Source organism: Megalopta genalis, chromosome 1 (assembly GCF_051020955.1).
Source record: "Megalopta genalis isolate 19385.01 chromosome 1, iyMegGena1_principal, whole genome shotgun sequence".
NCBI lineage: Eukaryota > Metazoa > Arthropoda > Insecta > Hymenoptera > Halictidae > Megalopta > Megalopta genalis.
The window spans coordinates 41742484-41759428 of record NC_135013.1 but is presented as its reverse complement, the minus strand read 5'-3'; the positions used below and the strand labels follow the sequence as shown (position 1 = coordinate 41759428).

Sequence of the window (16945 nt, the reverse complement as noted above, 5' to 3'; positions counted from 1 at the left end):
CTGTCAATTTGGTGGGACTATAAGTCTTGTGTATTTTGAGCTGCTTCCAAACGATCAACTCAGATGTTTACTGCCAACAACTTATGAAATTGGAGGAAGCGATCAAAGTGAAAAGGCCAGAATTGGCAAATTGCAAAAGAATCGTGTTCCACCACGACAATGCGAGGCCTCACACATCTTTAGCAACACGTACAAAATTATTGGAGCTTGACTGGGGTGTGATGTCGTATCCTCCACATAGCCCCGACCTTGCACCATCGGATTATCATTTATTTCAAAGTTTACAAAACTTTTTAAATGGTTAAAATTTTAATAATAACGATAGCCTCAAATCGCACTTGATTGAGTATTTTACTGATAAGGATCAGAAGTTTTATTAGCGCGGAATCATGAAGTTACCAGAAAGATGGCAAAAGGTCATCGAAGAGAATGGAAAATATTTGACTGATTAAAGTTCATTTCTTGTATAGAAAAAATTGAGTTTTATTTCACATTGAAATACCGAAATTACTTTCCTGCCAAACCAATAATTACGAAACCAGTTATTTCGACTGGTTTGGTAGTTCTGGTGTTAATATAACAGAATAAAACTATGAATGATATAAACGTTGAGGTGAAACAATAAACGTATATAGTTTATAACGAAGACAGGATCAGTAACAGTTATCTGCATTATAATATCTACATAATTTTGTAATATTATAATAATTATTTATATTATACAATTCATTACAATATTGACATGCTTGCATGGAATATACGATAATATATTTCCAAGTTGAAAATTGGAAGATACATTAAAGTAAAACTAAACCAAAAATTCTATAATTCTTTGATATTGTAGATACGAAAATCAAATAAATGCGAAAATCATGACAATCACAAGATTGGACTTCGAAGGATTTCTATTATAATATACAAAAAAATAATAATATAAATAATATAATAAATAATATAATAAAAAAATGAATAAAGATGTTTATTCATATTATGTATATTTATATTATATATAATATTTCTCATATTTTAGTCTTCATAAAATTAAGTATAAAATTGTGAATTTGTATAAAGAATCGCAGTCTAGTTAATACAATTTATGTTACGATAAATAAGACTTTCCATTTGCAATAATTTGTGTTGCATAAATGATTGTAATATAAAACTAAACGAAATACCAGATGTTTCTTCCCTCACGTTTATTACAATCCCTGCAAGTTCTTTCCCCTTGTGATGTGTAAATGTTTAATTAATTTTGTACGTCGTCTCATACATCAATTTCTAATTACCTTTATTTACAACCCACGTCGTTACACTAGTGTCGGCAAGAAACGCGTAAATAATAGTAATTAATAATAGATACCAGAAGAAGATTAAGATGCTAATCTTCCACGTTTATACTTTACGCTCAGTAAGACGTTAATCTCGGCCCGTATCGATTACAAATATTCTACATTGTCCGGAATTATATTACAGCACCGTCTGTGTGTCTTCTTTTCCATAATGTGTGCTCGGGAATAAATTAATACAAATGCGTGATACAAATATAACATCGTGGTATGTAATTAAAAAACATAAATCAAATTATGATAAATGATTATGCACCGTCGAATAAATTCAATCTTCTTTTTCAGTAGATAACTGCACCGTCATGGCGTCGTTGACTTCAACGATCTGGGCTTCAGATAACGAGGAGGATATGTCGGAGCATATCCACGTACGCGAAGAGACAATAAAAAAGCCCTTCTTGCCTTCGCAAAGAACGCTGCGAACATTCGTCCCAAATTCGGTAAGCTAAATATTTATGTTTCCTGCTCCCGAGCCTGTTTGTCGGCAACGTTGTTACGGAATACGCGAAAAAACCCTGCGACGTGTACAGTATACTCCGCCGAAAAAATTTCAATGAGATGCAAAAAAATCGATTCATTCACGTATACATATATGCACAAAGTTGCATAAGGGCGCAACATAAACAACGCTTGCTTAAAGGCAAACCGAGTTTTTTTTTTTTTTTAAATAAATTGATATTCAATGCGTTCGCACGGAACTTTTTAACTGTTTCTTTATTTACCGTTGCAGCCATATTCGGTTGACAAAGACCGCACCTAATTTTTTGCGGGAGATCCTTGTACAGATTGTGGCATTCGAAACTTTTGGAAGGAAATCTGTTCTATCGATTAAACCGAATATTATTTGGGTAATAATTATTTAATAATTTAATGGTTAGACTGTGGATTTTATGCGTTTATGACAAAAAATAGTTGATCAAATACAAAACAGTAAGAACATTTAAAGAATTTCACATGAAGTTGGAAAGGGACAATATATTGCAGAACTTTGATGTATGCAATTTGTTTAACGAGTTTAAAAATTCTGGAATTGTAGAAGTCACTTTATATCATTTTTAAGCGTTTAGTAATTAGATTTGGAATGTTTCGCATTTAATAGCTTCATATATTAAAAATCAAAATATTACATTTGACTCATTACATTAAAATAAATATTCTAATAAATATTCTATTCCAGTCAATCAAGACTTGTTTTATTCTACCACCCTAAAATGCAGTGTAAGGATCCTATGAATTTTCTGCTGCATATATATATATATGTAAAATCTACTGCTCTCGTGTAATGTGTACTTACCTCATTATACTTTAATAGTTCTATTCTAATATTTATACTATAATGTTACTTTTAAATTTAAACAATTTTTTTAATCATATGAATGAAATTTATTAATTAAATTCAACCAAACGACTTCTAAATTTAAAATGCGAATTAAAATTCGCGCTAAGGTTAAACTGTATTACTTTTTGAGCCAGTAAATTTAGATCGTCTGCGTTTCCTTCTGAGAACAACATGTATAAATATAACCCATTTATTCGAAGCATAATTAAATAAATAAATCATGTATTCTGCAATCCAATGAATGCATTGATACTAATTTGTTAAAATTGTGAGAGAAGCTATACATAGTGGAGGCTTTGTGTCGAAGAACCTTTCGAGAAAGCGTGAATAATTCGTCCAGCAAGGGTTCATGGTTACTGATCTATCTGAATTCGATGCTTTCTATTCTCTTAGTTTTTGTCAACGGAAACAATGTTACAAGAGGATTAAAAAATGTGAGGCATGCCCGTACTCGCGATCGAGGAAGCTGAATTCCCGAACTGAACGTGCAAACGGTTTGTCCGGTTTTCGAGGTAGAGAGTTCATTGAACCTTGGTTGCAAGGGATCGATCCCATACGGCTACCGAACGTGTCGTACGTGCGCAAACGATCATTGATCTGTGACGCGCCGCTGCCTACATATTATCTAGTTCGAACTCTAGGCGTCGAATAAGACGTACTCCTCGTAATTAGACGTAGAAATGAAACACCTCAGCTGTTATCACTTTCACCGGCGGGAATGATTTTATAAGAGATTTCTGGGTCAAGGTGCATAATTTCTACCTCTCCCGCTAGTCCAGACGAAGTCTCGCGAAAAAACTAGACTCTGCGTGCTCCTATTTAACACGTTGACACTTTGGTTGCCACGCCAACAACCTCCAAAATCTCATGAAATTAAAGTATTTCATTTAATCAGATTAAAATCGAAAAGTTAAGTTGCACGATAGTACAACATTCTTACGTTTTGCGAAGAAATTAATTTTTAAATGTGGACAAATAATTCCGTGTCGCTCATATGTGCATATGGGTGGTTGAGGGGTTGAGTGTCGGAAATCATTCCCAAAAATTTCTACGAAGTACGTATATGTAATTTGATTTAATGAAGTTGAAACTGGAAAGTTGAAATTTATGAAATATAACATCAAATCGAATACATTACAATACAAATGAATTCTGATAAGTAGTTAAAAGGCAGTGTCACCCATACTATATCACCAACACGACACTCACTGTGTTAACACTCGAGCAAAAATGTAACTGAGTATACTTTAAGATAATTTTCATTCTACTTATCAATTTTATTCGACATATTTCTTAAGATACTCCTTCTGAACGCGTCAATGTTTCTATAGACCTTAATAAAACGTATGAAAATTTAATTAAATTAAAAGAATCTAGATAGTCAAATAATAATTTTTAATGTCTGAGTATAAATGGACCCAAACCCCGTTTTCCTAGTGTTAAATAAGACGACGGAAAAATCGTGTCAACTTTGGATCAAGGAAGGTTTTACGCTTTAGCGTGCTTTTACTAGTGAACTTTTTGTATTTCAATTAATGTTTTAATTTATTCGTCGTTGCGCTTCGTCTTTGGCTCCACGAATGTTTCTTTGATTTTTCAAATTAGAAATTCACATTGGCGAAAGTTCCAAACGAAATATCCAAAAGCTTCTATTTGTAATCATGCAACAAACAGAATCAAGCAAACAACAGAATACAACAAATAGACTACAAGCTTATAGAGTGTCTATGAACGTCGTATGTGTTTATGGTATTTCATTACTTTAATTGCAGATAATTTTGAGTTTTACATGTTGTATTTCATTTTTGTTTGGAAGTAATAATTTATATTGTCCGTAATTGTGTTTTTTGAAAGACACTTGTCTGAATTTTGTCTGGCATTTTGTCTGAATAATTCTGATAAAAAAAGAAAAGGAAATAAAAGTAACGATGCAGTAATAGATTATGTGAACATAGATTCGATATTAATATTTCTGTGAAAGAAGGTTAGATATTCGTATCGGTGAAAAATGATACCAAGAATAGAATAGGATCTTTAAACTCCATAAGATTGATGTTCGCTGGTTGATTTCGTTGCGAGTGCACAGAAAGCACCAGAGCTCTCTGTTTTCTTTTCTGAAAAAAGGTTTCCACGATTATTTCAGAAGACATTATAATCATAAATACAAGATAAATGGACGCAATAAATATTCCAAGGTAGCTGATAATTGAAGAAGATAATATTTTCAGCGAACAATCAATCTCGAAATATTTTATCCAAATGATTGTTGGTTCTATCTTTAGACGATCGGAAACTATACTCGGCCGGAGTTATTCATTCAATGTGTCTCTCCACGGACGTCAGGATCTCGTCTCTTTCGTTATTGTTATTCGATTCCACCTACAGAAAGTAATTCTGCGAGGATGTTTCCGATGTCTCATTGCTCAAAGTCCAAAGAAGCTTGTTAAACGTTTCTTCAATCGATCCTCATCCTCCGGGTTTCTTTTCTCCCTTTTACCACTTCTTCGCGGCCGAGGCGGACCTCTCGGACCATTGTTAAACCTTTTTCGATGTTATTACACGTACGATATGTAAATGCGTCGCCGGGTCCGGTCTTCGATGTCGGAGGACCAGCTCCAAGCTTTTTCTTTCTTTCATTCCGATCCTACTCTCTATTTCTCTTTTATTCCACTCGGCTCCTTCTCTCATCTTGGCAGGGGCGGATCAGATCGGAAACGTCTCTCGATAAAATAGACTCGTGAGGAATAATTAAGAAATTCATTGGAATTCACAGAAAATACATCGTTCGAAATACATGTTAAACTCGATCGTGTATAAATTTTACGAACTCGCGATTGCAATAAGTGCAAAATATAACTTTTTCAGAAATACGTTATGCCTCTTTTTAATATTTTTAGATCGATTTAATATTTGCTGAATATTTCGTTGTTTTATAATCACAAAAAACGCAAAATGTAAATTTTTTCATAATTATTATCCCATTTTAAGTATTTATACATAGATTCAACATTTATTGAATGTTGTCTCGTTTTATAATCAGAAATGATTTGAATTTCATATGTTTAATTTAAAAATCAAATGTATATATTGAAATGTAACGAACATTTTACAAAGTTTTTGTAGCTGCAAAATCATAGTAGATATGAAAGAAAATGCAGAAGTACTATTTTAATCGAAGACAGGGAAAATTAAATAAAGTTAGCGTATTAAAAAGCAACAAATATTTTATAAAATTTTTTAAGCCATGAAGTCATGGTGGATATTAAAAGATAATGCATACAAACATATGTAGTGTTATTTAATAAAAAGAAAGGTAGAAAGAAATTGAAAATTTTTTTCGTTATTTTATTGGCTAAGTAACTTCGAGCAAACTAGCAAATCTTGATCGGTACTCCTTTCTGTCATATGTTTTTATCGTTATATTCTCCTTATTTTGGTTTTTAATGAAAAATTATGCATGAATTACAATTCGTAGAAAAATCTGCAATTGAATTACTATTCGACGTTTCCCTACATTTTTCTAAATACATGAAATCAATCCAAATAACGAAATCTGAAAAATGAAAGATACAATAATATTTGCAAAGACTGCTAATTCGTGAAATTTTCCGAATTCGGCGTAAAAGAAAATCCTCTTCGGAGAATCGCGTGGATCCGCTCCTGATGTATGCCACTGCCACCTCGGCATCGTCATCACCATCTCCCTGGCTCCTCCGTAACGGATAGGCTTCACCTCCAGAACGGAACTCCAGTCTGCTTCCAGTTTCTCCCTGGAGAATGCTCGTTGGCTTAGTCGGAGTTTGGCTCTCCTAACACGCGCTTCGCAGCCACTCCATTAACTCGCCGCATCACAGAGAACCGCCTCGTAAATTGACAGAAAATCGTCTTCGCCGTCGAAGATTTTCGAATATCCTGCGCGGTGCTCGTCGACCTTCGTCCCTTCGAATAATCCGGCGTCGAAAACGTTTCCCCGAGAGTCAAGAAAAACCGTCCAGGACCATTTCCGACCAGTGCCTCGCGATCATTTTGCAATAGCCGGGGCAGTGTGTTTATTGGACGATAGAAGTCGAAATCCTGAAGCATTTCGACAACTTCGCGCGGATAAGAAATGTGGGGGAAGCAGTGTCGTCGGGATATCGAAGGCAGAGGATGATCCACGTTTCGAAGGTTGCTATCGTAATTAAATATTCCATTAACTGTCCTATAATTTAATATTAATATCAATATATATGTATATATGCACGTGTATGCATCAATATATATATATATATATATATATTGATGCATACACATACATACATATTGATGCACATCTTTCGATAAAATACGTGCGATACGTTTATTCATGGCGATATACCTGTCTTTACAGTTCTACTCCGGTTTTACCCGGTTCATGCTTCACTCTACTTACGGCTGACCCTGTTCATAATAATTAATGATGTTAGACTCCATGAATGCCTGCGGACTGGTCATGCTTGGCTCTCGCATAGAATAGCCTGTGGTTCATTTGATCCCGTCGGCGCTGAGATTTTCGAAAAACGTTTCCCTCTCGTTTCTGCTGTAACGTTTCCACGCCGGACGCAGTCCGTTCAATCGATTCGACAATTCTCGCACGAGAAATTCCGTGATGGAACTCCGTTCCACGAATCGGTCATTGAGAGAAAGTCCGTATACAATTAGAAACAGCCGGGCTGCATTTAAAGAAATGATAAGAGAAACTGCGATTCCCGTGACCATAAGCGTTTTCAATTTTCCGAAAGTTCCAACGAATGCAGAATAATTTTAGCGAGCTGTTCGAGCAGAGAATCGTGCAGGTTTCTGAGGATTCGTCCGCGGAGCCTCGGGTCACGTTGGCTCTCCTCGTCGCGTGTCAATGTCAGAGGAGGATCAGCCTCGCCTGGCGAACTGGACCCGACGAAATGGACCGGGGGAGGATTAATTACCGAGACGAATCGTGATTGCAGGTGCGCGGTTCCTCGGAGCAAAGGGAAGCGGGCGCGTAAGGATGCGCTTACGCAGGAAGCGGTGCATGTCCCGGTGACGCTACAGAGACTTGGAAAAAAAGCCATACGCCGATCATCACCGCGGAAGCACGGATGACGCGATGAGACTGAGTCCTATTATCTTGTCGTGGGCCACGGCGAGCTGGCTCGGTCCAACCGGAACTACGGCGATACGGGCCCAGCCGTCGAAGGACTACGAGTTGTCCACGGAATTCTTCCTGGTACCTAGCGACGCGGCGATGGACAAGAACGGTTTGGCCAGCGTGGCCAGTGTCATCAGCGTTCCAGCGCCGAACAGGACCGTTTCGGTGTTCAGGCTGCCTCCTGGAAAAAAGAGCCCGGAGATCGAGGCCGATACTCAACCGTACCCGAGGTCCTTGCTCAGACAACGACCCTGGGCTCTTCCTCTGGCGGCCCTTAGCGCGGCCACGATGCTCCTCATGGCTGGCTTCGAGGTTTTCGTACTGCTCAAGGTCGGTTCGTTTACCTTTACGACAGCCTTTTCCAAACTGATTTTATAACGAGTTACACTGAATCGCATTAACACTGAACCTACCGAGCTGTTAAAGCGACCAACGTGTGCTGCTTTAAGAAAAATGACGAGACTGAAATTTATTTGGGCTTCTCGCTGTTTTTGTTATAACGTAAGCTCGAACGAAGGGATTTATTCGATCGTCTCCTTAATACTTTCAGTACCGCGTTACCCATACGTGGATGTCGGAATTATTTGTCCACTTTGAACATTTATTTTTACATGAATCTATTGTATCTTTTTAACTATATTAAGATCCGCAAAACGCGAGAGTGTTGAAAAAGTAATTGCTATCGTACGATTTAACTTTTCAATTCCAATCTGATCGAACGAAATAATTTTATTTTATACAATTTTTGTGGATGTTGGCGTGACTGTCGAGGTGTTAAGAAACAGTCTTTATAGTTTTGACAATTTAAAAGTAGAAAATATGAAAGCTATCATTTTGACTGGCACGGTGTGTTTATTGTTAATACTAAATTTACGGAGCACTAAAAACAACTGTTTTATATTTCTTTATAAAAGTAACGATAAGATATTCTGATTTTTAACGAGTCTTATTGTAATATTCGCCGCAAGTAACAAATATATTGAATAAATAACTCATAGATGTATTTTTACAATCTCGATAGTCGTAAATTAAAAAATCAGTTACCCGTCTTTTTGACGGGTCCTGTAAATTCCTGTTAATATTCACGTCCTTTAGAACCGAATTGCTTTTTAATGGCTTTTTTCATGTGAAATCGTATTTATTATTTCTTTATTCCATGTAAGGTCGCTTTTACAACAGAGTCATTAGCGACCACGTTTTTTTTACATAACGTGTTTATATAACCGCACACATTTGAATTTATTTATATTTTGTGAATCTATGGTTTTATGACGAGCCCGAATTATTCCGAATCGCATTAGTATTCCGAACCGTCGGAAAAGAATTTGTTGTTTAATAATGAACGTGGAATTCTACTTATTTTTTGATTTATTTTATTTAAGGTTGCTTTAATATCAGCGTAAATAGCGACCACATTTCATTTACATAATATATTTACGGAATTAGCTTAAATGTATTTATATTTTGTGATATTATGTTTTTTAACAATCGAACGGCGAACATTTTTGACAAAAATATATCTGAGTATGTTTATACTTTTATTTATTAATTTTGTTCAACATATTTTTTAATGTATTCCTTCTAGTGACGCTTAGTAATTTTTGTTGATAGACTGGAAGATTGAGTAAGATGTGTTAGAGGAAGAACAAAGTTAGTTGTGATTTTTTTTATCATTTGTATGTGAATTAAATTGTGTTTAATTCGTAGACGTGAAATAAGAACATTTTTTCTATTGGTTGATTGGAAACAGTTATTATAAAATATGTTTCTTTTATTCGACTAATTTTGACATTTCGACGATTATTGCAAAATTTAATCAAAAAAGTTTTAAATGATATTTCCTTTCCGTCATAGTAGTATTAATTGTTTGAATATAAGTATACTCAGTGGAAAGGGTTACTACATGGCACGTAAAAGAAATTTTAGAAAAGGCAGAAAATTTAAAAAATACTTCTCGTATATAAAAGTTCAGTTCAGTGCCTTGAGGTACAGGTGGTTGATATAGCAAAAATTGCATATTTCCATAACATGTATTACTATAAATAAACTATGAATTAAATATTCACTATTCAAAACTTCGCTGACAAATATAATTTTACAAAAGTTATTCTGTTATAAATTCACACTATTGGGTTGGGGAATAAGTTTGTAGCGTTTTTATATTTTCTTTTATTTTACAACGATTTTTTGCTGTTTGATCGCCATTTTTGAACTTCGCAAACCATTTCCGTGCTGTAGACTCGCCTATGACACCTTCTCCGTATATATGTGTTGCAAATGTCCCGGCTGCTTCAGCAGCTTTTTGGCCTCGATGAAAAGCGAAGAAGAGAAGGTGTCGAAAATGTTGCTTTTTACCGCCTGGATATTCCATTTCTAAGCCTCAAAAGTAATAAAAACTTAAATTACTCAAAAAGACGATTAACACAGTTTTGTAAAGCAGAAAGAGCTCTACCGAATGAATATTATACACTTTGTCAAACAGCAAAAAATCGTTGTAGAATAAAAGAAAATATAAAAACGCTACGAACTTATTATCCACCCAATATATACGAATTTATTGTCGTAAGTATGGCGAAATACTACATATCACTTAATGTACCGCAGCCCATTAATCATTTAATAATTGTATTGTATCTAACAGAAATTTAACAAGTTTCTTCTAAATAGCTATATTATTTTGCTGTCAGTATCTGAAAATGTATTAAAAAGCCTTTGCTTTTCAAAATTTACTGCACCTAATTAAAGTTGTCCCTAGTATAAAAATGTTAGTGTATTATAATTGAACTGTACATCATTAGGAAATTTTCATTTTCACAGATTAGTTCATAAAAACTATGACGAGTCAAAAATTATTTTTGTCTGCGAGAAGATACAATCTAATCAAATAATTACTTTTGATTAATACAGCCACTCACTTGTATTTTATGAAATTTTTCATAAATAAATAAAGATCTATAGACTAAATTTTAAGTTTTTTCTTATTTTTAGCAAGTACTTTTATGCAATTTAAGTTTTGCAATCCAGCAAAGCAAGTTTATTATAATCTTCTTTCTGTAATTTTGTACACTTTGTTCGATGGAAAAGTTATCGTACTATAGTGTATTTATTTAAAGCAGAGTTAGAGAGAAAGTGAAATTCATTTCTATTGTGTTTCGATGGAAAATTTCATAGAATCACACAAAAAAGGTGGAGAAATTTGTTTAATCGAAATCGTGAGAGCTTAGTAATACCATTGAATAATCGAAACGTGAGAATTTAAATATTTCGCGGCATAGCATATAATTATTCCTGGAAGTTTTATGCATCTAGAAGCTACATTATAATTATCAACCTGCGGAACATTAATGCATTTATTTATAGTATCTAATTTATAAAATGAAAGCGTATAAATTAACGAGATCTAATCGTATTTTTATTTTATTTTTACAGTGAGTAATCTTTTTAGTTGACGAAAGGAACGTTTCGTCAGATCTAATTTTTGTAAAATAATCTATGAAATTCAGAATATAATTATTTCCCTAGATCGGATTAAAAAACGTTAAATCTCCCATTCAAAAAAGTACTAAGTTCCCATAAATAATAGGAAACATAAACTAGTGGAACCAGTTACTGTTGACTGACCAATTACTGTGCCTTTAGTTTATTGTCAGGCATAATTAACTTCATATTTATCGAATAAGACATATTAAATTGTTTTATTTAAATTTAATTAATTATTTATTTGTTAGAGATGGAAGTTCTTATAACATTGCAAAAATTATTTCAATTTTTGGATACTGAATTCGCAAAATTTTCTGTAAAGCTTATGAAGAAGCTAAGAATGTAATGAATGAAGATTAATATTCAGTAAAATAAATCGAACTAGATAAGATATCACAATGTTAACTATATTGGTTAAACGTAAAACGTATTGCTTTTTAAACGGAAAAACAAAATAATGATTATTTATTCGAATTTTTGTTTTTAGATTCAATTTCAGTAGTTTATTTACTATACGCAGTAATTGAACCTATTCTTCGCTCGATGCGTTAGTTACTATACCGCTTACCACAGGATAGGCCTACATAACCTCAAATCTCAAATCCATATGTAATTCACAATTTTATTAAAACAGTCATGTTTAATGTGAGCTTGTCAATGACTCTGTTTATAAAAAACAAAGTTTATTAACGGATGTTAAATATTAAAAGTTTATTATGCATAGTAATTGAAACTCAGTATTCAGGGAGGGAGCATAGTGAATGGAGCACAGTATTCAGGGAGGGGGCACAGTAACTGATCTTTGTAGATCATAGGCACACAGTAACTGGCGCCAGAACTTTTTCCTTCATTTCTCCTAATGTCAAAAGAAAGTTTGATATTTCTTTCATAGGAAAATTTGTATGAGAGGAAGAATCCTGTTTTTAGTACTTAAGAAATGTCAATTAAATTGCTAAAGTTATTTTTAGCAGCGGAAACTCCTGAAGTCCGTCAACATGGCACAGTGATTAACTCCTCTATCCTACATTTCAATTTCGTGAGCCAGTGTGTCTAAACATTTCCACATTCCAAAGAGCTTTCTCCAGACAATTATTTGCTACATTCTTCGAACCCATTAATCTATCGACATAAAGTTCATATATTTCCAGCAGACCTGGATGATTCTTATCTTCCATGCTCCGCAATATCGGCGACTAATGATACGTGAAACCATCGACTTCAGCCTGTATTATTTTCATGAGAAAGTTAATGCTTATCAGATGTTATAATCGCGAATTTACAAAATACAACACCCAAGACGCACGGTGTGTACCAGATTTCACCGACATACGCGACACAAATATTACGAACAGGACTACCTTAGAACGCAACCGTTATAAAATTCGATATACGGTCGATTGGTCCATCTCCGGAAGAGGAACGCGAAATTTCTGCGAAGTAGATTCGAAAAAAGTAGACGGAGTATCGCACTTAACTACAACTGACCGAGTCGATCGCGTTCAATGATACGGGACCGATTTTTGCGGTCGTACAATCATCGGTTAATAGGGATTTGAGGAAGCGGCGAGTTAAATAGAGCTTAGAGAAAGATTTTCTTTCTTTCTCTCTCTCTCTCTCTCTCTCTCTCTCTCTCTCCCTCTGTCTTTCTTTATCTGTCTTTTTCTCTCTTTTTCTCTCTCTTTTGCTTGTTCGTCAGCACGTGGCGGTGCGGCGTGGCAGCGTGAACAGGAGTCGGCGGTAATTGTTTTCGTTCGTATCTCGACAAGCTCCAATAACTAGCACGCTCGCAATTTCGCCAAGACCTAGGCCCAGTTTGCATGTCGATTGCCTATTTCTCTTTTCCCGTGTCGTCTGCTCGTATCGATACACTCCATTGAACGGAAGTAGCCAGGAAAGTCTTCGATGCTAAACTCGATATTCGTGCTGCCCGTAATGTCTATCGTTATATGTATTACCCAACGACTTGAAGCGAAATTCTTACGGTCTTTAGAATGTGCAAAGTACTTTTACGATTGATTTCGCCCCAGATAAGGAAAATGAGCTTGATCCTTCACAGCTTTAAGGATAATCGTAATTCTAATCCAGCCCATACGTTTACTTCATTAAAATTTTTGCTGGTATTACAGGTATTTAGACTCACGAAAAAAAGAAAATTTTATATACAATACAATTGTGTTCTATTTTTTAAATTGCTACAATATAGACGAATAAAATAAAATAAGATAATAATACAGCTTAAAGCATACAGCTCTATAACAGAACAGCTCTAATATAGTCTACAGCTATAATAGAGCTAATATAGTAGTAGTAGTAGTATAATAGAGCTAATATAGTATAGTAGTAATAGTCTACAGCTTGTAGACTAGTGGGACACGAGAGTATTCCAACGCCATTTAAAACTCAACAACCTTTTTAAATCTGGATTAAAAGGCTTGAATATTTTTTTAAACGATGGAAGGACTAGTTCACTGAATAATGACTAAAATGCTTTTCTTTTATTTTTACTATTTACTTGGAATGATAAAAAAATAAAAAAGATCATAAGAGCCAAGCACAATTTTCTTTTATTCTTTGATATTTTTAATAAGTTCAAAATACATTATATTTTTACATTATATCTACTCAGTTTTGCCATGAATGTATAAAGTTCGTAGATTAACGATGATATTGATGGTATATTATTCAGTTTCTCGAATTTCTCTCAAAGGAATATTTGAATTTTATTTTAAGGTTTGAATAAACGCGATAGATTTGCGTAAATTTGTACTTATCGTTCTAAGAAAAACATAATCATTTAAGGTATAATTGATTTAACGACTTTACTTCATCGTTTTATGAAGAAATATCTGTAATGAAAACAGTAAACTATTCAAGAACAATATATGATACATTTATCACATTAAATCAGTCTGCTATTAGAGTATTATATGTTTCGTGAAAAAGGAACACGTATCACGGACTGCATCATAAAGATCGTTTACAAGCCATATAGCATAGCAGTAAGTACTATAATTACAGAAATTAATTCGTACCATTGCTTTGAATTATGTGTTAACTATGTATAATATTAATAGTTCGACGTGCAATGATCTCCGTTACGCGTGACTGGTTTGTCAAGTATGATTAAGACAAAAAAGGATAAACAAGGTAGAGAGTCGACCATGAAATATGCAAAAAGATACTTTCTCATTGCTGTATATGGACTACCTTTTCCTAGGAAGAAAAATTGGAGCATACTGATCAACTCGCGTGTATCGTTATCCTGGAATTTGTTTAACAAAATATTGGGTCGTTCCGAAAGTTGTTTCGTTCTTTCGCGAGAAAATGAAAGTCGATTTTTTTAATGTTACGAGTAAAAGCAAACTTTTCGACATTTCTCTGGTAACTTTGAAATTTTATTGTTTTACATTTGGAAAAATACTGAATCAAGTGTTTTTTTAACACCCTTACAAAATGAAATTTTTATGAAAAACGAAACAACTTTCCGAACGACCCAATATCTACACGCGTATTACGGCAGATTTTCCAACTTTTAGACTCACAGTAAATTTTTTCTTATGTATATTATGAAACAATTTTTATATTAGAATGTTATTTATTTTATTCGTATTTTTCGAAATTTCTATTTCGTATTTATCGTATTTTTATTTTTGTCAACTGTTTAGTTATTTGTTGTAATTGTGTTTTTTTTAAATTTCTTTTTAATTATTTTTTGTACTTGTATTTTTAAAAATTTCTTTTCAGTCGTTTGTCTTGTTGATATCTTTTTTAATTTCTTTTTAGATATTTACCTTACTTGTATCTTGTTAAATTTCTTTTTAATTATTTGTCATATTTGTATGCTTTCATATTAAAGTTAAATCTTGAACGTGAAGTTAAACGTTTTTTTCTACAGGTAATAATAATACGTTAATTTAGAAGTTTTAAAAATAAACTGAATATATTAATCTCTGATAAAAGTTTTATGTATCTTCTTCTGTATCCTATTTTGCGTGTGTTTGTGACTAATAACGAGAGTATATTTTTAATCATCCAGCGTTTATTATATATAATATATGTATGTATTAACCCTAATAAAATTCATTATTTTTCAGGCAAGAGTAACCGCGCCAAATAGACGACATTTATTTTTGGGACAAGCTCTCCTTTTAGGCCTCTTCCTCTTGGCAGGACTCTCAGCAGCAGCGTCTCTCAGTCAAAATCCTCTATCCTGCGCCGCCTTTCGACTAGTTGGTTTACCCGCTACTCTTGTATTTGCGGCTCTCTTGGTTAAATGCGTCTTCTTACTTTCTTTGAACAGTGGCATTTATCTACCTGCACCGTATCAGGTGAGTTTACTAATACTTTAACACTAGAACGATAATAAAATTTTCCAAACCACCAGGAAATTTTTCGAGTATGAAACATATAGTGGTTAATAAACATTATAGTTTTCTTTTAACTGTAACATCCATCGTCAAAGACATGTAATATTCAAGCATTAAGAGCATCTACCAAGTTATTATTAACGCTAGAATTACCAAACCAGTTAAAATAACTCGTTTCTGACCCTTTCTCTTAAAATTCTTGAAGTTATAAAAATGTTTCGATGAGAAATCTTTAGATAAAAACTTTCTTATCGAAGTGTACATACAGTGACTCGCATTAATATTCGGACACGATATTGTTAGAAGAATTATTGCTCCTTTTTATTGTTTATGATAGTATTATTGAATCAATTGTTTTCTCATATAATAAAGCACTTCTGAAAGTAAGTAGAAACATAAATTTTGTTTATTTATTGCACATGTTCTTTTGTATAATAAGCGATAAACAAGATTGTGACAAAATTAAACGTCGCAAAAATATTCGGACAGTAAACGAATTACATTAATTTTATATAAAATGAAAATCTTTTTAATCATGTTATCATAATAATAATATTTTGTCGGTTGACCCCTTTGTTTTACTACTTCATGTAATCGCTTGGGCATGTTACACATGATTTTATTTAAATAATGCGGCGAAATCCGTTTCCATTCGTCTAACAAACGTTGTTTTATCTCTGTTGTTGTCTTTGTAGGTGTTGTACGAATTTTGCGGTCCAATTGATCCCATAAATTTTCAATTGGATTTAAATCAGGCGATTGAGGAGGAGGATGCAGTACTTTTGGACAATTGTATAATAAATATCCCTGTACAATTCTGGCCTTGTGTTTAGGATCATTGACCTGATAAAACTTAAAACTGTACGTATACCCATATTTATAGCACTTGTAATTAAATTTTTTTTTAAGTGTCCAAATACTTTATTTTGTCCATAATAGCGTCGATAAAAACTAGTTCACATACACCTACAGACGAGATACAACCCCACACTATTACATTCCTACCACCGTGTTTCATTATCGGTCTTAAATTTGAAATGTTTAATTCTGTATTTACTTTACGCCACACCATTTTTTGCCTGTCGGATCCATAAAGATTAAATTTGCTTTAATCCAAAAATATTACATCATTCCACCACCAGTTGTCTTTGTAAAAATATTCTTTTGCAAATTTAAGACTTACAGTGAAACACGGTGGTAGGAGTATAATAGTGTGGGGTTGTATCTCGTCCGTAGATATAGGTGAACTAGTTTTTATCGATAGTAT

At 33.7% G+C, this 16945-nt stretch overlaps 1 protein-coding gene across 4 annotated transcripts in view; it reads left to right on the top strand.

The window, feature by feature from the left end:
* Window positions 1-6434: 6434 nt before the first annotated feature.
* LOC117218683 (uncharacterized) overlaps window positions 6435-16945 on the top strand; it is a 32431-nt gene continuing 21920 nt past the window's right edge. For all 4 annotated transcript variants that reach the window (XR_004489820.2, XR_013035766.1, XR_013035755.1 and 1 more), the window contains exons 1-3: window positions 6435-6852; window positions 7650-8161; window positions 15406-15639. Coding sequence is in view for 1 of the 4 variants with exons in the window: in XM_033467232.1 (XP_033323123.1) it covers window positions 7790-8161; window positions 15406-15639 (606 nt within the window). In the remaining 3 variants the exon portion in view is untranslated. The remainder of the gene's footprint in view (window positions 6853-7649; window positions 8162-15405; window positions 15640-16945) is intronic.